Source organism: Peromyscus maniculatus, chromosome 8 (assembly GCF_049852395.1).
Source record: "Peromyscus maniculatus bairdii isolate BWxNUB_F1_BW_parent chromosome 8, HU_Pman_BW_mat_3.1, whole genome shotgun sequence".
NCBI classification, from domain to species: Eukaryota; Metazoa; Chordata; class Mammalia; order Rodentia; family Cricetidae; genus Peromyscus; species Peromyscus maniculatus.
The window spans coordinates 84,499,745-84,525,113 of NC_134859.1; the positions used below are offsets into that span (position 1 = coordinate 84,499,745).

Genomic DNA, 25,369 nt, shown 5'->3' on the forward strand with positions numbered 1-25,369 from the left:
GACAGAAAACGAGAAGAGAAGGACTGTGATCCCTGCGGACCGAATCCTGAGCTGGGATGAGCCCACTTCCTTCCTCTCCCAGATGGGGAAACTGAGTCAGGGAACGTCCTGATGATGTCACCCAATAAAGGGGAGGCAAAGCTGAGCCTAGAGTGCTGGTGTCTTTCCATCCCGCACAACCTACGGTCTCCTGCTTCCTCGGATCACTGCCAGCTGCAGAAGTATGGAGGTGCGTTCCTTTCCCATCTCCCAGGTAAACTTGGGAGTAAATCTCAGGCTTCATCCCATGCACAATGAGACAGTAACATGGGGTGCGCAGCAAAGTAAATGAGTCCATGAGGACACTCTATTAAGTGCCTGGCATCATTTGAGCAAACATAAGCTACTGGCTGAACCGAGCCAAATAATCGAGATCTTCTGCAGAGAGCGGATGCTGGCTTCCGCCTCAAGGAGGGGCCATCGTCCTCCTCCTGGGCTCTGGACTCACACCTGTGAGGCCTCCCTCGGTGAACTCAGCTATAAAGGGGAGGAGTCTGGCCATGGCCAGTCCCTGGGTCTCACACATGGGGCAATGCTGCAGTTAGGCACCTGTTTCTGTGTGAGCACCTTGGCTACAGCTCGGGGCTAGACTCAGAGGCCTCAGGGACCCTGCGACCTGAGTGAATTCTGCTCTAACTGTAAGTATCAGCCCGTGTCAGACACTATGGCTTCTCTTCAGTGCTTTCTGCAACCCCTGAAGTGCCTGTCACTCTCCTTGTCCCCGATTCACACGTCAGGAGCATTATGACTCAGATCTCATCCAACCCTCGGCTAGCTAGTGGTAGAGCCCGGATCTGGACCCAGATAGCCTAGGTTCAAGTCCAGCGCTCTTTGCACTAAACAAACTGGGGGGGAGACCCCTCCTACACCTCCCAAGGCAACCCACCCAGCCCCGCCACTGCTTACCTGGAAGTAGGGTGCACACAGGGAAGGCCGAGAGGGCCCCCCAGCTCGCCAGGCTCCTCTGCCTGACAGCGCCTCAGGATGCAGAGAGGCAGCCAGGAAAGGGGGCTTGCCTGCGGGGTCCCCTCAGGACTGAGCCCCAGAAAGGGGCAGAGCTGGGTGCTGAGGACAAAACCAGTCAGGAAGCGCCCCTCTCACACCGCTCAGCCCCTGAGGACGGCTGGGGTAGACTGCAGACAGCGCTGTCCACCTTCCAATGCCTGTCTGCACCCCCCGCCAGAAAACCAAAGGCCACCAGGCCTCAAGCCAGGCCACAGTGCTGGTGGCTGCCACCATGGACCCCACTGTGGGCTGGGGAAAACCACACGAGGAAGGGGAGGGGTGCGTGTGCGTGGGAAGTCGAGGACAGAGGTCCTCTTACCCCAACCTGGCTGGGCAGAGGGAGAGCTCCCCGAGACCTTTCCCCACCCCACTCCTCAAGCACAGTCCCCTGGACTGCAGACAGCAGGCCCACCCCCAACCATCCCAAGAGGAAGTAAATACAGCAGAAGAGCAGCAAAGGCTGGGTTAGGAGAAGGAAGAACTTCTCAGTGCTGAAAGAGAAACCCAGCAGCCAAGGAAGACCACAGGCTTCCCTCATTCCAGGCTCCCTGACCAAGGCCGCAGGAATGGCCATGGGGCAGGGAGAGGCGTAGGGAAGCCATCCCCCTGGTCTGTCCTGAGCACCCCAGTGTAAGGCACAGATTTCAGTGAGAGAAGCAGAGCCCCTTCCTGGCAAGAGCAGCAGAGCAGGGCATAAGGGAGGGACCAGGCAAGGTCTCAGGACAAGGTCAGATCGAGCTGGACTCTAAGTCATTTCCCGAACAAGATCCAAATGCCAATCTCGGCCCAAGACAACTCACAGGCTTTGGACCCAGCCTAAACTCAGGCTGTACAGGAGAACAAAACATCCAAGAGCCGGATAGAATCAGGTCTGGAAGCGAACTTAAGGGTCACACCAGACACCCAAGCTGCAGTCTCCAGGGAAGACCCCTGCCCCCCGGAAGCCTCAGGAAGGGACAAGTTGTGCAGCTGTGCGCTGCCCTTGGCATGTGCAGGAGACTGAGTCCACGGGCGTGAAGCTGGGGCAGTGGCAGAGGGGCTGGCGTGGATGGCGTGTTAGCGGGTTAGCGTGAGGGGGCGGAAAAGGAAGCTGTGGAGGAACAGGCAGAGAGAGCCGTGAGAGGTGCGGGGGAGGCCGGGGAGGCCTGTTACCTTCCATGGGGAGCCCAGAGCTGAGCCCCCAGGGGACCCCAGGTCCTGGGGGGACAGCAAGGTGGGGATCGGCTGGCGACGGGGCGTAGGGGGAAGGGAAGATACTGAACTTCTTTCAAACACCTGGGGAGCAGAAGGCAGGGGCAGGTTTGGAGGACGGGGCTCCAGTGAGGACCCAGGTGCTGGCTGAGTACCTAGGCACCTGCGGAGAGTGGCCCGGGATGGCATGGGCCCCGGTCTCACCCTTGGCACCTCACCATGGTCAACTGACCCACTGGGCAGTCTCTCGAGTCTCTCCTCCACAGGGCCCTGATATTCAGGGACTCTGGCGCGGGGCAAAGATTTCTGGGAACCCTATAAGCTGTGTCTTGTAATAATGCTAGGCCCTTTAGCATGAGGGTCTCCAAGAGTCTGGTCCCAGAATACTGAGGCACAAGGGTTTTGGAGCATTATCTGTCCTCAAGATGGCCTGGGTAGGGTCTCAGTAAGCTCGCAATATGCAGGTCTGGGGCTTTCAAACTATAATGGGTCTTTGGGTCCTTGAGGGAGGAGCTGAGAGATTATAATGAAAACTCAAACCTACCAGGAGGAACTTTAGACTCTCCCTCTACTCCACAGTGGAGAAGCAATGGAAGCTTAGAAGAATGGGTCCCAGGGCTAGCCCTCTCCTGCCTGCCCAGGGCCTGCTGCCCAGCCCTGAGGAAGGCTTGGCAGGGAACTTGGCCTGGCTGAGGCCTTGTTCAGTCACGCCTGACCCACCTCCAGCTCGGCGATGATGCGCTCCTCATCATCTTCATCCTTGATGGCAGAGGCCATGATGGGTGGTGTGGAGGCAGGACGGGTCACCTCAGACACAGCCCGGCGTAGCTTCACCTGGGGCTTCTGGACCTCCAGCTCCTCGGACTCGGCCTTCTGTGAAGCCCGGGTGTCTTATCAAGCCCAAGTCCTTCCCTCCCTCCATCAGGGACTCACCCCCCACCCTGGCCGCACCAACCAGGCTTCACCGGTTCCCTGCCAGGAAGGACCCACCCCTGACCCTGCCAGAGCCTGCTGTGGGACTAGAACACACAGCCCTAAATTCCAAGCTAGAAGTCAAGTTGGGTTGCACCGGCTGACCCCCCTCCTCTCAGAGGTCATCTCTCAAGCTTAAAGCACCCCTGAACCCCACCAATTGGAAGTGTACCTTAATGAAGGCCGAATCTTTCTTGCTGGTGACCACCACCTCTCCAGTGCGAGTGGTGGTCAGGCCGTGGGAGGAAGGGAAACTCCGGCGGGGAGGGGGTGGCGGGGGCGACTTGGAGGGCTTCTCTGTGCGGTATCGGGGCACCGTGAGCTCATCTGTAAGCGGTGGGGATCTGGAGTCAGGGACCCCCCACAACAGTGTCCCCGAGTACTCGTGCCCCCAGGAATGACCAAGAGGACGGCTCAGGGGAGAGGAAGAGGAGGCAGGACCCCTCTCTTTCCCTTTTCCCATGCGGCCCCCGGCTCATCCAGCTCCACTTTCTCCAACAGCACTCAGCTGCTCAGTGCGGTCTGGGAGCCAGGAAGACTGCAGCACCCGACAGGCGCCCTGCCCTGAGCCGCTGACCCAGCATGGGCATCCTAACGTCCCCGGAGGTTCACGGCCACATCCAAGCCTGGGACTTTGTGCCGCTCTGGTCTGTCTCGTGGCCACAGCTGTTCCTCGGCCCCACCAGACTCAGAGTTTCAGCCTTTCTCTGAAGAGCCTGGTCCCACTCACCATCCCCCTTCCTCCAGCCCGGTTTCCATGGCAACCTACTAAAAGGTCACTCAAACCATAACACCCTCGCCTTTGATTCTCCCGTGGCTTTCCACCAACCCAAATAGTCCTAGTTCCTAGTCCAGCACCTTCCACCACCTCTCAGCCATGCTCTGTCTGCTCTAAGGCCCAGGGTGAACCCTGCTCCGGCCAAGCGGCACCTCCCTGGCCCTTGCCACTCTGGCCCCCGGAAGGTGCACTCATGGCTGGGAAGTGCCTGCTTGCTCCTAAGGCTCCACTGGAAAGCACTCTCCTCCCTTCTAGAACAGCACAGCTCCAGCCAGCTCGGGAGCCACACTTAACCCCTTTGTTCTAGGGACACATTAAATGTGGCCTGGGACAGATTACGTAACCATTTGGAGTCTGTCCTCTTTGTGAGGAGGGAAAGACTGTCTGCCTTCTTCAGCTGCTGCAAAGTCGTCAGGACTGACCCCCAGAAGGCATCATGTAGTAAGCGCCCGACAAATGTCACAGCCTGTCCCACCGCTACATCCTAAGCACAGCCTGTAGAGACCGCTCAGAGGTTAAAGGTGCCTGCTGCACAAACCCGATGACCTGAATTTGATCCCCTATCAGAAGGAGAAAATTAATTCCCACAAGGGGTCCTCTGACATGTATGCACTTTCACACACACACACACACACACACACACACACACACACACACACACACACTAAGATAATTAAAAATCTTTTAAATAAAAAAAAATTCTGGGGCTGGAGAGATGGCTCAGTAATTAAAAGCACTGGCTGCTCTCCCAGACCCAGGTTTGACGCCCAGCACCCTTGTGGCGGATCACAGCCATCTCTAACTCCAGTTCTAGGGGATCCAACACTCTCGGGCCTCCTCAGGCACCAGGCACACACGTGATGCACAGACAATACATACAGGCAAAACATCCACACACGTAAAAATATAAATTCTGAGCTCTCTGGAGCACCTTTCACAGTCAGCGTCGCCGGAAGGAACGCATGAACCATGATGGCTGTCCCTCTTGTTCAGTCCTGCAGGCTGGGGATGACATTCTGGTCAGGGCCCTGTCATACTGCTCAGCACTGCACTGCTCAGAGCAGACTGCCTCTTCCCTCTGTCTCTCTGTCTCTGTCTCTCTGTCTTTCTGTCTCTCTCTCAGGCATCACTCTCCTTGGATGTTTCCCTTGCACGAGCCTTCCAGAAATAATGGGGAGAAAACCTGATGGACTCCAGTTTACCCTGTCCTTCTGTGTCCTGGTCCCTCCCGTGATGGCTACTGGCTAGCACCCCATTTCTCCAGCAGCCCGGCTACCATGATGCTCACTCCTAGTACCTCCCCTATAAGCCATGCTCTGAGGATGGGACCTTAAATCCCCATACCTGAACCTCTTCTCCCGCTGGGCTCTGTCCGGGGGGCTGCCTTCTGACCATGGGGTGCCTTGGGGGGCTTGTGGTCTGGGGTGGGGGTGGGTCCCGGGTGGGCCTTGCTGGCACAGTCCAGGTCAGGGATGGCCTTGAGCAGCTCAGCCTGAGTCTCCTCCAGCAGCCGGTTGATGTCCTTGGCACTGTACTGGGTCAGGGCTGCCCGCTTCTCTTCCCAATCTCTCTCTGCAGCCTTGAGAGAGGAAGCAGAGCTGGGGTCAGGACTCCTGCCCATGACGCCCTGGGCTCTGGCAATCCGCCCCTTCCCCAGCCACATGCACTAAGAAGAGAACGTCATGGAATTTAACACCCCCCACTGGGTGCTACACACTGTCCCTGTAGCTTAGAGAGACCACTTTCATTAAATACAATATAGGTTTATTCCTGGATGTTCCATTCTGTTTCATTGGCCACCCAGTCTGTGTTTATACAAGCACCATATTGCTTTAGTTATCATTTTATAGTATACTTTCTATGGAGAAGCGTAAATGTCACCAATATTATGCTTTTCAGACTTCTCTGATCCTCCTCCTAAAGGGCCCACGTGTGTTCCTTCGGTACCTGCCATTCCAGGTGGCAGCAAGAACTGTGAGCCTAGCTTGTGCCCCGCCCTGGCCCATCACCTCAACAGACACAGCTTTGTCCACGCTTCTCTTCCCGGGAGCATCCAGGCCTTTGGTGGGGTTACTGCTCTTTGGGGTAAGAGGGGCTCCGTCAGCAGGCCCACTCAGCTCGTGGAGGTTCAGTGGAGGACTCGGGGGTGGCATTTCGAAGTCCAAGCCTTTGCTGAAGTCTGTTTCAGCTGCCACCTTCTTGGGAGACTGGCTCAGGAGATTATTGGGGGGTGGCCACACACCCTCATCCACTTGCCTAGGGTTGGGAGAGTTAGGAACAGAGAGTGAGGGATGGGAGCCTCTGGAGGGGACCCTGCAGATGTGAGGGGGGCTCTGTGATCTCACAGGAGAGAGGGGAGAGCCTAAGATGGGGTGTGAGGGAGAGCCGAGGCATTTGCATGCAGGGGTCACAGGTCAAAGTTGAAGAGATCTTGCTGGCACAGAGTGACCTCCACGGAGTAAGGATAAGGGTCAGGTGTTCCTATGGGTCTGGGCCGGGTGTGCAACGCCATGGGAAAGAGACCAAGGAGAGAGTGACCTGCGGATCTGCGCCAGCGTGTCCGTGACCCCCCGGCAGCGCTTGAGAAGTCCGTCGAGGCGCTGAGGCTCCTCCTTCAGGAACTTTACCGCTTCCACCTCCACACGCAGCACCACCCGCATCTTACTCTGCAGGCCTGGGAAGTGGGCTGAGAGGGCAGGAGGAGTCAGCTGGCTGGGAGGGAGCACCGGGGAGTTGGCACACTGCAGGGGAGCACAGCGGGGACCCCCTCAGGGTCACCCTTGCCAGGGCAGGCTCACCCTTGAGCTCTGTTAGCGTCTCCCCCAGCTGCTTCAGCACCAGCGCCTTCTCTTCCAGCTCAGGACCGGGCACCAGCCGGTGGTTATGGGCCACATCCCTCTGGATCTTCTCCACTGACTTCTCCAGGTCACTGCAGGCACAGAGAGACCCTTCTCAGCCCCTCTGGCCCCAGCCTAGCCCCCTGAAATTGAGCAGCTGGAAAGAAATTATGCCACCAATCAGATCAAAATTAAAAGCTATAGCCAGGTGTAATGGCGTACTCCTGTAATCCTAGCACTTAGATGCCTGAGGCAGGAGGATTGTTGAAAGTTTGAGGCCAGCCTGGGCTACATAGTAAGACTCCCCCCACTCAAACAAAACATAACATTAAAAAAATTCACAAAGTCAAAAGCCATCCACCAGGCTACAAACCCAAGGGAAATCAGAAACGCTAGACCTCAAAGATGGAATTTCCACACAGTTCCTTAAGAGGTACCCAGTCCTCCCCACAAGCCCTAATCTAGGGGAACACCAGCTTGTACCTCTTTCCCTGTAATGTGCAATCTCAGACTCCAACTCTTCCATCCACAGAAGCAGTGAGAACATGGAGGCCACACAGAGCCTTGCAGAAGCCTAAAGGCAGCTGTGTACGTCTGAGGGCACAGTCATGTCCATTACCTTTTGTCAAATGATCCTGCCACAGAGCCTTTCACCTTGAGGCCAAAACCGCCTCAGGTTTTCAGCCAGTTTATCGTAAACACTATGATCTCATATCTTCCTAAAATGTAAATCAGGAGCCGAGCACAGCAGCACAAATGTGTAACCCTAGCACTTGGAAGGCTGGGGGAACAGGATCCCAAGTTCAAGGCCAGCCTGGGCTACAGCTGTCTCAAAACAAACAAACAAACAAACACACCAAAAACCCAACAAAAGCAAACCAAGTCTTCACTATCTGTGTTAATTCCTTTCTTTCTTTTCCTTTTAGTCTTTTTTTCGGTTTTTCAAGACAGGATTTCTCTGTGTAGCTTTGCGCCTTTCCTGGATCTTGCTCTGTAGACCAGGCTGGCCTCGAACTCACAGAGATCTGCCTGCCTCTGCCTCCCAAGTGCTGGGATTAAAAGCGTGTGCCACCACCGCCCGGCTGTGTTAATTTCTTAATGTGTGGGTGGGAGGGGGGCCAAGGATGCCTCAGTGGGAACAGTGCCTGCTGCAAGCATGAGAAGCTGAGTTCAGATGCCCAACACCCATCCAAAAGGGGACAGAGACAGACCAGTCCTGGGGGCTCACTGGCCAGTTCCAGTGCCTCCAAAATTAAGGTGGAGAGGTTGGAGAGATGTTTTAGCAGTTAATGAACACTTGTTGCTTTTGCAGAGGACCTGGGTTCAGTTCCTAGCACCCACATGGTGGTTCAGAATCCTAACTCCAGTTGCAGGGGATTCAACACCCTCTTCTGACCTCCCTGAACACCAGGCATGCACACGGTGCACATACATGTAAGCAAACATACGCATAGAATAAAATACATAGATCTTTTAAAAAAGTGGAAAGTAATAGACGTGATATCAACCTCTCACATTCATGTGTGCGCCCACAGACATGTGTGCACCCACAGCCACATATGTATACCACACCAGCACAATCTATACATAATAGATAAATAAAAATGAAACCCTAAGTGAAACCATCATCCTGAGGCTAAATCCCAAACTTAGCTCTACAGTCGGTGAGCTCTGAGTCTTTTCCCTTCTCTGTTGTCCCAGCAGAAAGCTCTTGCACAATCACCTAATGTCCCTGGGCTCTCTGGGCCTCAATCTTCTCACTCAAGAGGAGTGTGCCGGGGCTGGTGAGCTGGCTCAGCAAGGAGGCACACTTGCTGCCAAGCCTGAAGACCTGACTTCTATCCCGAAGACCCACATGGTACTGGACACGCACACTGCGGCACTCACATACACAACCCAATAAATAAATGAATGAATGAATGAATGAATAAATAGATGAATGTAACTTTTTTACAGGGTATCAAAAGTTCCTGGCTGGCCTGGAACTCACTGTATAGACTCATGTGGTCCTCCTGAATGGAAAGTACCACTATACCCAGTCTAAAAAGGAAAAAAAATTAGGAAAAGAAATGGGTCTGCTAGGCATGTCTCCCTCGTGGCTACTGTGAGGACTAAAGCAGCCAGTGGTCCCTGGAGACGATCTCTCTCTCTCTCTCTCTCTCTCCCCACACAACTTTCCCTCCTTACTTCTGCTTAGATCATTCAGAAGTTCTCCAAAGTCCTTACAAGCGCTGCTCTCTCTGGCCCTTTAGAACACCACAGAGTACTCAGCTTCGAGTAATCCATTTCCCTGCACGCACACACTAACTGCCATGTTAATTTCATCTCAGGTCTCAAGAAGAAGCCCTTCCCGTCTCCTCACTCAGGGTTGGGAGTCTTCTGCCTCCCAAATGCGAGGCTCCTCTTTGCTGGCTTGGGGACTTTCTGTACTCACTAGCTCAAAGCAGGCAAGAACAGTGTCTTCTCTTGTATATTAGAAGGGCCGGCCTTAATATTATACTTGCCAGGGGCTCAGGAAAGAAAACTAAGAACGGCGAGAATTATTTTCGGGAAATGAATCTAAGTACACCAAGCTCTTAGTCCATCTTCTTTATTTCTCTGGGATAAAATCCTACCTACACAGCTCCATTCTTGCCTGATTGCTCTCTACCTTTACCTACTGCTCCCTCTAGGTTCTATCTTAATGCTCTCGTCTTAATTCTGCCTCACCTAGGTCCTTCTCATCTTGTTCTTACCCTGCTAGGACTTCCCCATCTGACTCTTCCTCACCTTCCATCTCATCCACATGTTCTCTCTGGTCAAAATCCTCCTTATCCCTCTCAGTTCTCCGACCTCAAGTTCTGCCCTCCTCTCTTCCTCTCTGTCTCCTCATACCTCTAAGTTCCATCTTCTCTCTCTGAAAATAAAACTGCCTTTTTGTCCCTTTGACCCCTATCTCTCCAAGCTATCTCTGCTCCCGCTGTTTCTGGCGAGTGTGCTTCGTCGCTAGGCAACTAGGCCAGGCAACTTATATCACAGCTAGATGTACCTGCAAGTTGGAACCCTTTAGTTCTGAGTTAATTGTTAAGGGTGGGTCTAAAGCTAGAGATAAGACTTTGGAAAGGAGAAAGATAAGCTTAACTGGCACATCCAACAGACCTTCTCAAACAGGTAGTCTGTTCTTAGAGAGTGCAGAGGTATCTCTGATAAGGTACTCTCCTCCATCTGGGGATGGACCTGGCCAGATGCTGCTAATGACGATAATTATAGGGAGGCTTGAACTGGTGGGGTTCTGGCTGTGCATAGCTGTCAGCGCAGGAGATTATCTAAATATTTCTAGAAGTGGTTACATAAGGAGTTAGAGGTCTATAAAGTCAGTAAGGCTGTAAGAAAGGAGGGTCCGAGCTAAATTGTGCGAAGCTATTACTTAATATTACTCATTACACCTGACCTAGGCGGTGTCTCCTTATGAAATTTTCCTTAAATCGGGAGAGTAGCATGTGGTGGTCTGGACTGTTATTTCTGTTAGTCCTTGAAAGTGGCTAAGGGAGATATCTGATTCCAGGGGAAGCCTTTCCTGAGGCAGTTCTCCAAATACCTGGAATGTGTATGTCCAGAGAGTGATCAGTCCACATTGTTAGCAATTCTTAGGGAAAAATCAATTGTGAAAACTATGAAGACGCACATGATTTTCATAACAGAAGACAGCTGATATATAACGAGCCAAGTAACACCAAAAACTCCTTGGGATTTGGCTTCCTCTGAAGGAATTCCCTGATTCCTCCAGGTAGTGACTTTGCCATAACCAGCTGAGTTCTTATGATATATTCCTGCGGCCTGCAGCACTCCTTTTCAGTTTCATCTCTGGAAAGCACGAAGCTCGGTGCCTGGTTTGCAGCAGACACACAGTCAGTAATTGTGGGAAGGGGCTGGAGAGATGGCTCTGTGGTTTTGAGCACACAGGGCTCTTGCAGAGGACCTAAGCTGGATTCCCAGCACCCACATCAGTGGGTTCTGACACCTCTGGCCTCTGTGGGAACCAGGACACACATGCATATACCCACATACAGACACAGATGTTATATTTTTTAAAATAATTTTTATAAGTTAAATATTTTTAAATTGTCAGATGAAGTGAGAAAGAGCTGCTATGGGTAGGTAAGTCATCTCAGTCCTGGACTTGGATCAGTGGCATTCCTTACTCACATGCAGGACTTTATACACAGTTCTGGCAAGTTCCACCCGCTGGATTTCAACTCAACAGGGCAGGTGCAAATGACTTGAATCTGTTCTACCATCTGATCTGTCTGCTGTCTGCTCTCTCTCTCTCTCTCTCTCTCTCTCAAAGTTCAGTGTCATCAACCCAGCTCATCAACATGCCTTAGACATCGTCATCCAACCAGCAGGTGAAAAGACCGACCAGGGCAGAACCAAGGGCAAAACCCCAAGATTCAGCACCACTGGTTAAAGAACTACTTTGCATTAAACACTTCCTGTTCATCAGGAGCCACATCAGTCCTGTACATCCATTTCCTCATTTTAACCTTAAAACGGGTCCTGGAGGTAGGAACATTACTTCCAGTTGGCACATGGGCAAACAGCGGTTCAAAAACTAAACTACATTTCCCAGCTTTCCTTGCAATTAGAAGTGGGCATTCAACTGTGGCCTATCCAGTGAAATGGGGATGGAAAGGACACACGCTGTTCCCAGATCTAGTCCATAAAGGCCTCCTATGCAAGCCCCCTCCACAGCCTTTCCCTTTCTGGTTGGTTATGAAGACCATGATCTTCTGGGTGATTTTGGAAGGCACGGGCTGAACATGGCAGAAACTCTATCAGCCTGGATCCCTGACTGACTGCCTATGAGAGAGAAATTTGCTAACCCATCTATCTTTTTTTTTTTTTTTTAAAGAAAAATGTATTCACTGAGCTTTAGGTGTGTAAGTATTTTGCCTGCATGTATGAGTACTGTGTGCAGGCCTGGTGCCCACAGAGGCCAGAAGTATACATCAGAATCTCTGAAACTGGAGTTACAGATGGTTGTAGGCCACCATGTGGGTGCTAGGAACTGAACCTGGGTCTTTTTTCACTACAAGAACAGTAAGTGTTCTTAACCCCGGAGTCAGCTCTGTCCCCTTTAATTAAGTTTTTGAGACAGGATCTCAATATATCCCAGGCTGGCTGAAGATATGCAGCCGAGGATGACCTAGAACTGATGATGGTTTTGCCTCTACCTCCCAAGTGCTAGGATTATAGGCTTACACCATCACACCCAGTTTAATGTCTTTGACTTTAGAACCATTAAATGATTTGGGAGCTTTTTGTTGTAGCAGCTGCCTTAAATAAATAAGGGATCCTAACTGAGGTTTGGCCTTCAAAAAGGGGGGTGGCAGAGGCTCTGAAATGAACTAGTTCAAGGTCACACAACTATTCTGTGGCATAGCAGTATCTGCTCGTGTGGAACTTCAGCCACCGGCTCCCGTGTGTCTCCCTTCCAAACCGAATGATGTCACCTACCCGCTGTCCCACCCAGCCCTGGCTCTACCACATGGGAAAAACCAGGCCTTTCCCACAGCCAGCGATGGGTCAGCAGACACTCAGGAGTCAACAGGCTTCAGTCAGCGGAACAATATCCAGAGAGAGCCCAAGCCTTTGGCTAGACAGACAGGTGAGTGAGCCCAGCAGGAACAAAACCAAAACCCAGCCTCAGCTGCCAGCAGGATCTCAGAAAAGAGGAAAGAACAAAGGAAAATGGACATGAGAGAAAGAGAAAGAGGAGAGGGAGAGAGGGAGAGAGCGAAAGAGAGCACAGGCGAGCACATAGGGGCGGCAGGGCTGTTGTGGGCGGCTAGGGCAGGAGGCAGGGGTGGTTCTGAAGGCCAGACCAGAACCATCACGAGGCCCAATCCCTGCCTCAGTCAAAAGCCGGGTGCCAGGCTGGAGATCGGCATCTCCTGAGTTCTCTACAGTGAGCAGTCTGAGTAATGGGTGTGATAAGACAAAGGGTGGGGACTCGCAATGCTCCTAGAGAACTAAGGCCCCTAGGAATTCAGGAACCAGACACTCACGAAGACCAGGGCATAAATCAGTCCTTTTATCTCTTTTGCCTCCATGCTTTGATGGTTCTCTTAATTTCCCTTTAATGTCTCGGTCTAACTCCTTTTGAAAATCCTGGCCCAGCTCCTCTGTGCAGAATGGAAAGAGACAAGGGACAGGGAAGCGGGGAGCCAGAGTCCCTGGGCGAGAGGATGGCAGCAGCTGCTTAGAGATCTGGCTGTGGCTGATCTAAGTCACCCCACCTGGACATGATGGAGGGCTGGGGTTGCTGCTGCTGGCTTATTTCAATTACTGCATCTCAGCGGCATGGTGTCACAGGACTACAGGACTCCTGGCCTTAAACATTGCCAAGACGCAATCCAGGTTTGCACGGGCCCCAGGCGAACTGTGACCTCCTCACGGAGCCCCTGGTGAGGTCTCCAAATATGACTTAGTAGGGTAGCACCGTCCCACGGCTCTCTTGGCTCCCTGGTCTCAAGCCCCTTAGTACAAACCAAGCCCTCAACTGCTTCAGAAAGAACTGCAAAAAAAAAAAAATCTCAGTACTGATGAGGACGCTGAGGCATAGAGAGGGGGGCAGCAGCTGCCTTGATCACATAGCCCCTTGATTCTGGAGCTGTCTCTGGATCCCCTACTGCACTGTGTCACTAAAAGGGACCACCAGGAGGGGTGGGGCCTTTGCCTCAGCCCAAGTAACTCAGGAGAAAAAGCTGCGGTGGATGGCGGCGGCGCTGCTTCCTGAATGGACGCGGGAAAAACAGCAGCATCTCCCTTCCCAGGTGCCAGACAATGGAATTGCGGCCAGACAGCCATTTGCTAAATCTGGATCAGACTGTCTTCTGTTAACCCTTCTGTGTCTAAGCACTCGGAGTGGGTCGTTCTCTGTCCCTCCTCCTTCAGGACTACTGGAGCCCAGCTGCACTGGGCAGAGAAGGGGGGAGGGTTTTCCTTGACTCTTGGTCTCAAGGATCAGGGTGGCAAAGGGTCAGCAACCACCTGGGCAGGTGACGACACCTCTGACGCGCCACCTTCTTGCGCAACTCAGGGGTGGAGTTGCATAGGTCTTAGGTCATAAGGAAAGCAGACAGAGGTCAGAGGGGAAATAGACAGCTGGCTTCATGAGAGTAGGCTGCAGGCCACAGAAAGCAACACCATGGCAGAGGCGGGCACCAAGCCAGAAAAAAAAAAGAAATCAGGAATTATGCCAGATGGCCAAAGGTTTGTGGGTCACGGAGAAATCAGGCCACAGTGGAGGGTGAAATCAGACTTCAGAACAGACCAGCGTCATCTATGATTCCGAAGTAGAGGAGCTGCGCCTCCCATGCAAATCAGGCTGGGTCACCCCCACCCCACCCCCCTCGGCGCGCGCGCGGGGGCCCAGCCTCACTTGAGCTGCTGAGTAATGAGCTCCTCGTCATTGAGGTAGCGCAACCGCTCCTCCTCCACCAGGGTGCGCTGCCGCTGCAGCGGGTCCTCCTGCCGCCGCGCCGCCTCCGACACGCGCATGCTCAGCTCCGCCTCGGTGCGCTTCAGCAACGCGCGTACCGACTCCTGGTTCTGGAGCTGCGGGACGCAAGGAGGCCCTCGTGGGCAAGGATGCACGCGTGGGCCGAGTGGGAGGAGGACGCACGTTGCTTGGGAAGGGCTGGCAGGGGGCAGCCCCGTGCAAGCAAAACTCCACAGACAGACTGGGTAGCTGGGCGAGCGGCCGCGAAGATGTGGCAAGATAAAGACACAGGGGTCAAGGGCTGAGCTGGGGAGAAGCCAGCAGGAGATCCGGACCGAGGATGATAGGGCTCACGGAGAGGGCAAAGTTATTATGGGTTTGGCTCAAGTTATAGCAGCATGGCTGTGGCTGCGGCTGCGCGCAGCAGCGAAGGGTGGGACAGCCGGGAGCGGAGACCAAGATTATATTCTGGAGGGGTACAGGGGCAGGAGAACGGGATGAGAATTGGTGTGGCCAACGGGTGGCACTAGGTAGGACCCCGAGGACAGTGTGACTGTGTCGCTATGGCCCCAAGTAGCCCTGAGTGGAGACAGAGCCTGGGGTGAAGGACTCACACCCTGTGGTTGGTAGGGTCTGCCGCTGTGGCTGGGACTGCAAGATGAAGGTCCAGTTCTGAGCCCAAAGGACGTGGGTGGGCGAGATCTTACCCGGGGCCCAGATGGCAGCTCTCTGCCTCCCCCTCTCAGCCTGTCTCTGCTCATTATCCTCACCTGACAAGCCCTGAGCCCCTCTTGAGGCGGCGGCACAGGGATGCCAGGCTCCTGACAGGTGGGACCATCTGCCAGGCAGGGCAGGACGGCCACCACAGGCTCAGGCAGGAGGAGCCGAGGGGACCTTGGGAATACTGATGCGGAGCCTGGAGGAGTTGGGACAGCCTCAAGGGATGGCGCATGGGGGAGGGGTGGGCCCAGGGAGGGGGAGAAGGGGACTGAGGGTCAGTGAAGGGTCGAGGCTCGGTGAGTGGACCAAGATTTAATGAGGAAGTGGAAACCGGAAAGGGAAGAGAAGAAAGGGGCCGGAAGAAAGACCACTTAACCATGCGGGACTCCACCGGAGCCGGGTGGTGGGGGAAGGTGGGGCGGAGCTGGGGGGAGAGGAGTTAGAGCCCCTAGGTGGGGGTGCGGTGGGGGTCGGTACCTGGAGCTTGCGCAGCTGCTGAAGCTGGCCGCGCAGGTCGCTGGCGCTGTTCTGTAGGCCACGCAAGTGCAGCTGCATCTGCAGGCGGCTGACCGCAGTGGGCTGCCCTGCAGGGGTGCTGCTGGCCGCGGGCGGGGGAGGGCCCGACACCGGAGTAGCCCCGCTGCTCCGACTTCCCGATCCACACGCTGCTGAGAGGGACCAGAAGGATGAGCCAATAAGGGAAGTGGAGCAAACGGTGAGGGGAAGGAGCCATCCTCTCTCTCTCTTCCTGGCCCCACACCCAGGCAGAGAGGCACGTGGTTACGACTGTCCACCCGAAGTGGTGGCAAGTCCTAGCGCAATTAAAGTGCCTGGGCTAAGTAAGATGGCTGGCTACTCATTTATCTGTGGAAAGCCCCATGACGTAGCTAGTAGCCCAGTTTAAGGATTAGCAAACTAATCCTAAGACTTTGAGGGGAAGAGAAGGGTCACTCACGTGCTGAAGGGGTGGCTGCTCCATTGGAGCCTTCGATCTTCTCACTGTGACAGCAAGAAAAGAAAGTGGTCACGGGAGCTTGGGCTGGCCTCGGACCATCAAAGCTGAGGGGCCTCAAATGTCACCCCAGCTCCCTGATCTTAGGAGAGGGCCACAGAAAAGGGAAATCACTCAGAGTCACACAGTAGACACAGGCAGAACTGAGTCCAGAGCTTCTAATGGGGCTCACTGCCCTCAGCCCTGCCGCAGGCCCAGGCCCTGACTGTGGTATTGGGGCAGGGGCTCTCACCTTGGGGTCTCAGGCTCTGAGCCTCGCAGTAGGGCACTTTGCACCAGCCCCGTGAGGCTCGCGATCTGCTTTTCCATGGCCTCCATGCGCTCCCTGGGGAGGAAGGTGGCTCTGAGCAAGGGCTCCGGAGAGTTTGTGGCCCCACCCGCCCACTCCAAAGATTAGCAGCAGCCAGAGGGCAGCTCGTCTTCCCTTGGCGGCCACACAGAACAGGAACCCAGAGCCAAGGACCCAACTCCTAGCTCTCCACGGCCTCTCTCACCAGAGGGCACACTGACGCAGAAGGATCGGTGAGTTTGAGTGGCCTGGGCTGCATAGCAAGACCCCCGTCTCAAGAACACAAAACACAAACACAAAAAGCCCAACTCCTGCCCGTCCCGAGCCTGCTCCAGTGAATTTCAGCGGGGCCCTGTGCTGGACAGCGCTCGCTGCAGCCTGGGCACAAAAAAACGGCTGAGTCAGCACTCCATTTTCCCTCCCGGTAAACCGAGGCTTGGGGAATAAATACAAACTCGGGTCTCTACTGCCATCACTTGAGGCTTCACCCATCCATCCAGTGTCCATCCCGCCACACCGAAGACACTCTGGCCACCCGCTGTGACCTAAGTCCAGAGAGAACCTGTGCCCCCCTCCCCCGCAGTGCCTCCTTCTTTGAGGTCCCCTCACCTGGTCTCTGTGTCCTTGGCTGGCACCGGCGGCCCAAACCCCACTAGGGAGCGCTCCCCAGGTCCAGGGAAGAGCTCAGAAGGCGGCGCTCCGGCCGTCGAGGCGCTGCCGGTGCTGCGGGCCTTGCCTCCGGGACTCTCGGCAAAGACCGACGAGGAGCCCGAGTCTTTGCGGAAGGACTGGCGCACGGGCGAGCCGCGGCTGGGCGGCCCCGAGTAGGGGCTGTGCGGGGGCGGGGGTCCCCCCGAGGGCGCCGACACATCGGCCAGCTTCTGCGGGGACGAAGGCGGCAGGCGGAAGCCGTAACCATCGCCGTAGAGCGGGCCGCCGGCGCCGGCCTTGTAGAGCGAGTCCTCCAGGTCGGACTGCAGCGCGGCGGCCGAGTAGGTGCTGAGCGAGCGCACCGAGCCCCGCTTGTACAAGCCGCCCGCGCCCGGGTAGGCGAACGGGTCCCCCGCCGCGGCGGCCAGGCTCAGGCGGCCCTCGTGCAGAAGCCCGTAGGGATCGGCGTAGAGGCCCTCGCCCTTCACCAGCACCATGCCGCCCGCCTTGCCCGCCAGGTCCTCGTCGGGCTTCACGTCGCGCCGCTCCAGGATGGCGCTGGGGCTGGGGCTCACGCCCTGGCTTGCCGGGGCGCCTCCCAGCCGCTCAGCCGCGTGGTGCACCGGACTGCCGGCGTAAGAGGGCGGGCGGCCCCCAGCGTAGGAGAGGCGTGAGCGCGAGGGCGAGCCCGACGGCAGTCCCGACGGCAACCCCGATGGGAGCCCAGGAGGTGGCGAGCTGGATGCGAGGTGCGATGCGGGCGACAGGTTGTTGAGGCGCCGCGTGGGCGACGACTCCCGCGACGCGTACACCATCTCTCTCTGCGCAGAAAACAGCCGGAAAAGCCCATGGAGCCGGTCACAAAGGGGACTTCTTTCGCCTTGTTTGAGGAGCCGGCACCTCACCTTCTCCCCCCAATCAGGCCTAGGAAGCCCCCTCTGTCCTGTCTCCTTCTGTCTCCTCGGCCCCTTGCCCATCAGTACTCCCAGCTTGGGAGTAAACCAGCAGATGGAAAGACATCAGAAAAGCAGCCCTCGGCCCATCCTTGATGGGGACCAGGAAGGAGAAGAGAAAAAGGAGTCTCTGGGGGAGAGGCCTTGCAGTCTCTAACAGCCCTTTGGAGAAGTCTTGAATGGACACTGAGGGAGGCCACAGGTGAGCAGTGGGGTGGAACTTCCCACAACCTCACAAGTATACCAGGACAAGCCCGTCTCAGCCCCTCAGTCCCCATCTCGGAAACTGTTCTAGCTCCATAGTCTGCCTAGATTTCACCTGCCCCATCTCACCAGTGCCCTGGGCGCTCCCAGACATACCCGGAGGTCCCCGTTGGTGAGGTGTGAGCCAGGGAAAGCTGCGTACAGTGGTTCCTTCCTATAGATCTTGATAATACTGCGGTCCTGGATATCCCTGTCAGGTAGAGAGGGGCAGAGGGTCACCATGCGCTCCCTCTCCCTGGCTGGCAGCAGCTACTTCAGGCAAACAAGAAGGCCCTGACACCCAACCCTTTCCTAAGCTCAGTGACTCCTGGTGCCTGGGGGGAGGGGTATCCCTGCCACCAGCAAGCAAGCACACGGGGGGGGGCAGAGAAAGAGGAAGGGAGGGGGGGGTCTCCACCTGTCCACTTCCATGGCTTCCTGCCAGTGGGAACCCGCAGGACTGGACGATTTAGCAGAAAGGGCGGGCGCTAGGGCTTCGGGAGAGGAGGCAAAGGGTGAAGAGAGAGTGCACAGTGATCTAGGGAAGGGCCACCAGAGGTCCAGCACTCTTCAGAGGAGATATGTGGGAAAATCTACCCAACCCCTGGGGCCTCGCCCACCGGACGTCCTCCAGCTCGTAGAAGATGTTCCGAGCTTCGTCTTTGATGAGGATGGCGGTGTTGGGCGACTTAAGCATGCCCATGGTGAGCTTCTGCGGGAACATGTGCGCGATGAGTGCGTGCAGCGTGTCCAGGCTGCTGACCTCATGCGTGATGTGTACGCGGCGCGTCTCCTCCCCAAACTGCAGGAACAGGACCCCTGCGAAGGAGACGCAGCCCTCACGGTCACTGCCTCCATCATCAGCCCGCCTGGCGCCAGGCGAGTGCGGTGAGCCCTCGGGAGCGGCATCAGTCCCACAGCGGCAAGGTCTGAGGCCGGAGGCTGCCCCCGAGTGCAAGTGCACCCACGCGCTCCTCATGCCGCCGGTTTGCGGCCCGCCTCTCCAAGCACCCACCGACCCCAGGCAGCTGGAGATGGGACGCGGAAATGGGGCTGGGGGCAGGAGCTGGTGGGGCAGAAAGTGAAGGAAAGTCGGGGAGATTGGAGAGGCTGGCGACAACGCCCGGAGGCGGGGGGGGGGGGTTGGGGGGGTTGGAAAAAGCCTAGTAGAAAGAGAAAAAGGCTGAGTAGAGGGGAGACTGAGAGAGCCTAAGGGCCAGCAAGGGTATGCTAAGGTCTAGTAGAGGAGAAAGAAAGAGCGCCGAGGACAGCGAGGACTTCGAGGAGGTGACTGCCGCTAGAGGAGGGAATGGCAGGAGATGGGGTAGCAAAGGGCGGGAGGAGCCGGAGGGAGGGAGGAGCTGTGGCAGGGCCTGAAGACGAGCAGGCTGGGCAGTACCTGGTGAGCGCAGCTTGGTCTGGCTGGCAGAGCGGGAGAGAGGCAAGCTCTGTCGGAAGCGGTTCATCCTGCTGAAGCCCAGGGGCAGCTCGGCCTCGGACATGGTCTCCAGCGACTCAGCCGAGGCGTAGGACAGCTTGGCTGCCTGGTCGGCCAGCCCTGGCTGGGCTCCCTGAGTATGGCGCGAGCTGCGTGTCTGCAGGGGCAGGGCAGGGCGAGAGGCACCAGGCATCAGCCCCCACCCCCACCCCCATGCCTCGCTCTGCCACTGCCTCCATCTGGGCCACAGAGCTCCGGCCAGCCAGCAACACACACACACACACACATTCAGAGGAGGGTCTCCTGGGTTCCAGACTTGCTGGGCAGCTGCAGAAAAGATCCCCCAACTCTCGAAGGCCTTGGCTTCCCTGGGACACCCTGAGGTAGGCAGTGGGCGAAGGACTCAGGCACCCTGGGAAGCTGTACAAGAAACCATCTGAGTTGGACCCATGGGCACGCCTGCTATTTTAAGCTTCCAGCGAACAACAACAGCGTAAATTTGTCACCGAGGTGAGCAGCAGAATTGTTGAGCAAATTGGAGCATTAGTTCCAGACATTAATTAAGCGGCGGGTGTGTGAGCGGCGGATTTATTCTTCATGGAGTTGTGGGGGGGGGGGCTTGGGAATGAGAGACCCCGGGCTTTCAGCACGGGGAGGTGTCCATGCCCAGAGTTCTTGACTTAGAGGATTTTGTAACTGGGGAGAGTCTCCCAAACCCTTGAGTCAACTGAACCACAATTGAAAGTAAACGGTACACTCGGTTTCCATGCAAAGCCAGGTGGGATACACAAGTGTGCTGTGCAGACTCCACCCCTCCTTGGGATACAAATACTGTCCCACAGCCTGGTTGGCCTCCCCTAGCAATGAGTATGACAGCCCCTTCCCTAAAGCTATAGCTAAAAGTGATCTAGAGCTGAGATTGGGAAGGATGTCACAGATAGCTCGGAGATCCCTAAGTTCAATTCCCAGTACCCCTTCCCTGAAATGAAGGCCTGGAGCTGTAGCTCAGGGGGAAGGATGCCACAAGACCTCCTGACCACCCCTCCCACCCACCCCCACCCACCTCCACCCACCCTCCTCTCCTGGGAGGTGGTGTCTCTCCTTATTTCCATTGTCTTTCTAGATCTTACTTTTGGCTGTCACCCAGGGCCACAATCTCTGCCATGTGCCCCAGTTCCCACAATAAACCCAGCTGCTATATAGATGCTCCATGGTTTAGATTGTCATTATTATTATTAATTTGTTTTTGCTTGGTTTTGTTTGTTTTTCAAGACAGGCTTTCTCTGTGTAGCCCTGGCTGTCCTGGAACTCACTTTGTAGACCAGGCTGGCCTCAAACTCATAAAGATCCACCTGCCTCTGCCTCCTGAGTGGTGGGATCAAAGTCATGTACTGCCGCCACCACCACACCGAGTTTAAATTGTTATTACTATTATTATTTGGTTTTTTGAGACAAGGCTTCTCCATGTAGTTTTGGTTCCTGTCCTGGATCTTGCTCTGTGTAGACCTGGCTAGCCTCGAACTCACAGAGATCCACCTGCCTCTGCCTCCCGAGTGTTGGGCTTAAAGGTGTGCACCACCACCACCTGGCCTGTTATTATTTTTTGAGACAGAGTTTCACTGTGTAGCCCTGGCTACCTGGAATTGGCTAAGTAGACCAGGTTGGCATTGAACTCATAGAAAGATCTGCCTGCCTCTGCCTCCCAAGTGCTGGAATTAAAGGCATTCTTAACCATGCTCAGCTCTCATTTACATTATTTAAAGGAGTAAGATAATGAATCAAATCTATATCTTTCTGTGGTATGTGCATTATACATACAAATGTAAGCTTACTACCATGAGAAAAATTAAACATGTTGTCCAACTGTACTTAATAGTCTTATTTTCACAGGCAAGTATGTTGGTACATGCCTAAAATCCCAGCAGAGAAAAAGCTGAGGCAGGAGGATAGCCATGAGTTTGAGGCTACACTGGGCTACACTGTGAGACTGAGTCTGAAAACAAACTAACACAAATAAACTTATTTTTAGCACCTAGGTCACACAAATCACTTGGAACCATCAACACTGCAGTCTTAGGGCTGAGAAATCTCTTCCTTTCTTTATTTCTTCCCTGGTTTTTCAAGGGGTTATATATATTAGCTGTTCTGGAACTCACTCTGTAGCCCAGGCTGGCCTCAAACTCACAGAGATCAGCCTGCCTCTGCCTCCCAAGTTTTGGGATTAAGGGCGTGCGCCACCACTGCCTAGTTTAAGAGAGCTTTCTTTATTCATTTTATTCTTTTATGAAATCGAATTTTGAATAATTGGGATATATTACTTATACAATTAAAAAGACAATAGCAAAGGCATCTCTCTTATGTTTTCTGTTTTTGAAACAGGATCTCACTATGGAGCCATTACTGGCCCACCAAGTACCTGATATATAGGCCAGGCTGGTCTCAAACTTGTGCCTATCCTGTTTCTGCCTCCTGAGCGTGGGTTTACAGGCAAGACCACTTCTCCGAACAAACACCTCTAAAAAGGAATAATTTATTCTCCTGTCCAGTCCTTCTTCCCCCAAATCCTGATTATCCCTTAACTAATCTCTGCCTTCCTATTAAAGCCAGTTTAATGTTTCATCCAATTAGCACTCTTGGAAAGGGACAGCACAGTGGGAGAGCATCCTCCGACAAGCCGTGTGCCCAGCGGTCCTCGGAGAGGCCTTGAGAACTTGGGGCCATGGAAAATCAGACTTGGGGGCTTCGAGCCTCAAGCTCAATACCCTGACCGGCAGGGAGGAAACGGGTCTTGGAAGGAGGGAGGTGGTGTTATGAACCGGGCCCGCTTGGGAGATCTTGTGTCCAGACTTCAGAGCCTAGGCTTCAGTTCTAGGCTGACCAACGGAGACAGAGGCCCCTCCCACCTTCATCCCCAGAGAAGCCACGGCAGTGGGCAACCTACGCAGGCGTGAGGGAGTCTGCATCAAGCTGGTGGGCATGGGGTTGCCAGGCAACTGAAAGGTCAGTGGTTGCCAGGCTGGGGTCGATGAAAGGCGACAGAATGAAGCAGCTGGCAGAGATGAAGAATAGGGGTGGCCACTGGGTAGAATGGGGGACACAAACGAATGTCAGGAATACGATGGGGTGAACTGCATGAAGAGGGCAGGACCCTGGGGACGGCTGGCCACAAATACAGGAACTCTAGGGAAAAGAGTCAGTCACATTCCTCCCTCTGCCTGTTCCTGCCTCCATCCCAACCATGGGCACCTTTCCAGTCTTTCTACTTTTACAGAAAACCCTAAACCGGCAGTGGCAGCACTCGGGAGGCACAGCCAGGTGGATCTCTGTGAGTTCGAGGCCAGCCTGGCCTACAGAGAGAGTTCCAGGACAGCCAGGGCTACACAGAGAAACCCTGTGTGGGGTGGGGGGTGGGGGGAGGACTCCAAGGAGAAGGAAACTCTATTAACGCTTCTGTCTGCTCCCTGGCCTCCACCAAGGCAGAGAAAATGAAACATCTAGAAACCACTAGCAGGCATGTCCAACTTTTGACATGGCGTCTACCAAATTCACAGTTGACAACTGAACAAAAGTTACAAAAAAAAAAAATCACAAAATAAATCTTATAATGTTTCACATACGCTCATGATTTGGTGTTTGACCGCAAGGACAGCCACATTTGGCTGCTGGTCACAGGTTAGGTGTCCTGGCTAAGGAGGGTGGTAAGGGAAGGAAACGGGAATTCAACCTGAATTTGAAGAGAGGACGGGGCTGCCCAGGGAGGCGTGAGCTCAGCCATTAGACCTGCGCCACCAAGGAGCGAATGAGACCTGGCCTGAGACCAGGCAGAAGGAGCCAGGGCTAGAACAGTGAAACCAAGGTCTGGGCTCCCAACAGCGCTCTACAGACTTGGGCAGAAGCACCAGAGAGGAGGATCCACAAACTCTCTTTCCAGGATTCACAGTCGCTTAATCATAATCTCTCTGAGTGGAAGGAAGCCTGAGGGACTGGAGCACTCAGAGGCTGGCATCAGGTCGGCAGCCATGACTCTGATTCTGATGAAATCAGCTACCAGGTAAAGCTTGCTAACAGGACAAACTGCCTCAGACAGGCATTCTTCTCATCTCTTCAATCTTTCAACAACTCTGAATTAGCCCTGATGGCACGCACATGCCTGTGATCCAGCAATGCTGGAGGCTGAGGCAGGAGGACCACAAGCAGGGCCTGTCTGAACTACAGACGTAGCCTGGACAACTTAGTGACATCCTGTCTCAAAATAAAAGGTGCTGGGTATGGTGGCGCACACCTTTAAACCTAGCACTCAGGAGGCAGAGGCAGGTAGCTCTTTGTGAGTTTGAAGCCAGCCTGGCCTATATAGCCTGTTCCCGGCCAGTCAGGGAGACTTTATCTCAAAAGCAAGCAAAACAAACAAACAAACAAAAACAATACCCCTGAAGAGCTGCATGCTCAAGAGCCTGGATTTAATCCCCACAAGGGGAGTGGGGGGACCCCTCTATGATGAAGACACTGTTCACCTTCCAAAGGAGAAAATAAAGCCCAGAGGACTGTAAGTTACAGCTGGTCACTAAGCTAATTAGTATCAGGTTAGCATTCACCATCGGGCCATCAGACCTACAGGCCCATGCATTAACCCTCTCCTTTCTCCTGCCCCATCCAGAGAGGCAGGCTGACAGGCAGATACAGGCTCCCATGATTCTCTGATTCAAAGGCTTCTTACAGAAAAGAAATTGTTTGCACCCAGGACACCTGGTCAGTCTGGGTGACAGCCTGCTACCCTCTCATAATGTCTGGGACTCCAGGGACCACAGATCCTCCTATATGATAAGCCACAGCAGACCTTGTCTCACCCAGCTCTGGGGGTGGGAGCCAAGGAAGATGGAGGGAGTGCCTAAGGGACACCATGGTATCCTGGGAGCTGGGAGAAAGAAAGCATTCCAGCTCTCAGTAATACAAACTGTTCAGAGGCAGTAAGAAGGCATCCATTCCCCAGACCTGGCCCCCAAAGTGAACAAATTTAAGGGTACAGGGCAAGTGTGTTGCCTGGTCCTGACATGGTGGGAAGTAAGAAAGGCAGCCATGAGAACTTCCTTTGAGGGACAATGTGAATCTAGGGTCCAGGGCCCACAGGGAACTCATGCATTTGGGTTCCTGCCTCCGTCAGCTGACTCTCTAGGCTGAGAAGTGTCAGGTGCTCTTCTCACTCCCAGCGGGCTGGGAGAGCTGGAGACTTGAGCATCTCTAGACCAAACCTCCAGCAGAGGTGGCAAAACTCCCATTCTGGATCCATAAGCCCCTGGCAGACAAACCCAGACTCTCCCCCAAGCAGCAGCCATAGCCGGCAGCCCCAGGCCCACCGCCCACAAAGGAGGGGGCCCCCTGCAGACGCACACCCCAGTGCAAAGCATGTGCAAGGCAGAGGCGGGGGGAGGGAGTGGGGGGGGACAGGACATGCAGTGGTCACAGAGGCAGAAGCATCGCAGCATCGCGCACTGACCTTGAAACTCCAGTAGTTTGGTTGCTGATGGGAATAAGAGAAGAGATGGTTATGAGGGGGCTACCAGGGAAGCGGGCGCAGGGACAGGACAGAGATCTGCAGTACACAACCCTGGGTCATGGGCCTCCACCCTCTGGGGAACAGACTGCAGGCAATGCCTATGCCTCTCAATTCTCTCCCGAGGCTGGAACATTCCGGTTCACCAAGGATGGGCAGGTTCCGGGTCTGCTGGTGGGGGAGCAGGATGGAACATTCCAGATGTTTTAA

General features: G+C 54.8%; 1 protein-coding gene across 12 annotated transcripts in view; it reads right to left on the minus strand.

The window, feature by feature from the left end:
* Positions 1-25,369, minus strand: part of Srcin1 (SRC kinase signaling inhibitor 1) — a 72,684-nt gene that overhangs the window by 13,161 nt on the left and 34,154 nt on the right. For 4 of the 12 annotated variants that reach the window (XM_076543269.1, XM_076543272.1, XM_076543274.1 and 1 more), the window contains 16 exons: positions 25,103-25,126; positions 19,573-19,768; positions 18,794-18,992; positions 18,291-18,384; positions 16,936-17,798; positions 16,270-16,362; positions 15,981-16,024; positions 15,503-15,693; positions 14,246-14,421; positions 6,784-6,914; positions 6,524-6,671; positions 5,995-6,241; positions 5,330-5,564; positions 3,380-3,534; positions 2,956-3,108; positions 2,197-2,319 (listed from right to left, as the gene is read on the minus strand). In XM_076543269.1, the coding sequence (XP_076399384.1) occupies positions 2,197-2,319; positions 2,956-3,108; positions 3,380-3,534; positions 5,330-5,564; positions 5,995-6,241; positions 6,524-6,671; positions 6,784-6,914; positions 14,246-14,421; positions 15,503-15,693; positions 15,981-16,024; positions 16,270-16,362; positions 16,936-17,798; positions 18,291-18,384; positions 18,794-18,992; positions 19,573-19,768; positions 25,103-25,126 (3,072 nt within the window). Of the gene's footprint in view, positions 1-2; positions 1,105-2,196; positions 2,320-2,955; positions 3,109-3,379; positions 3,535-5,329; positions 5,565-5,994; positions 6,242-6,523; positions 6,672-6,783; positions 6,915-14,245; positions 14,422-15,502; positions 15,694-15,980; positions 16,025-16,269; positions 16,363-16,935; positions 17,799-18,290; positions 18,385-18,793; positions 18,993-19,572; positions 19,769-25,102; positions 25,127-25,369 lie in introns of those variants that run through there. The other 8 variants (XM_076543270.1, XM_076543275.1, XM_076543276.1 and 5 more) reach the window with 6 other exon arrangements.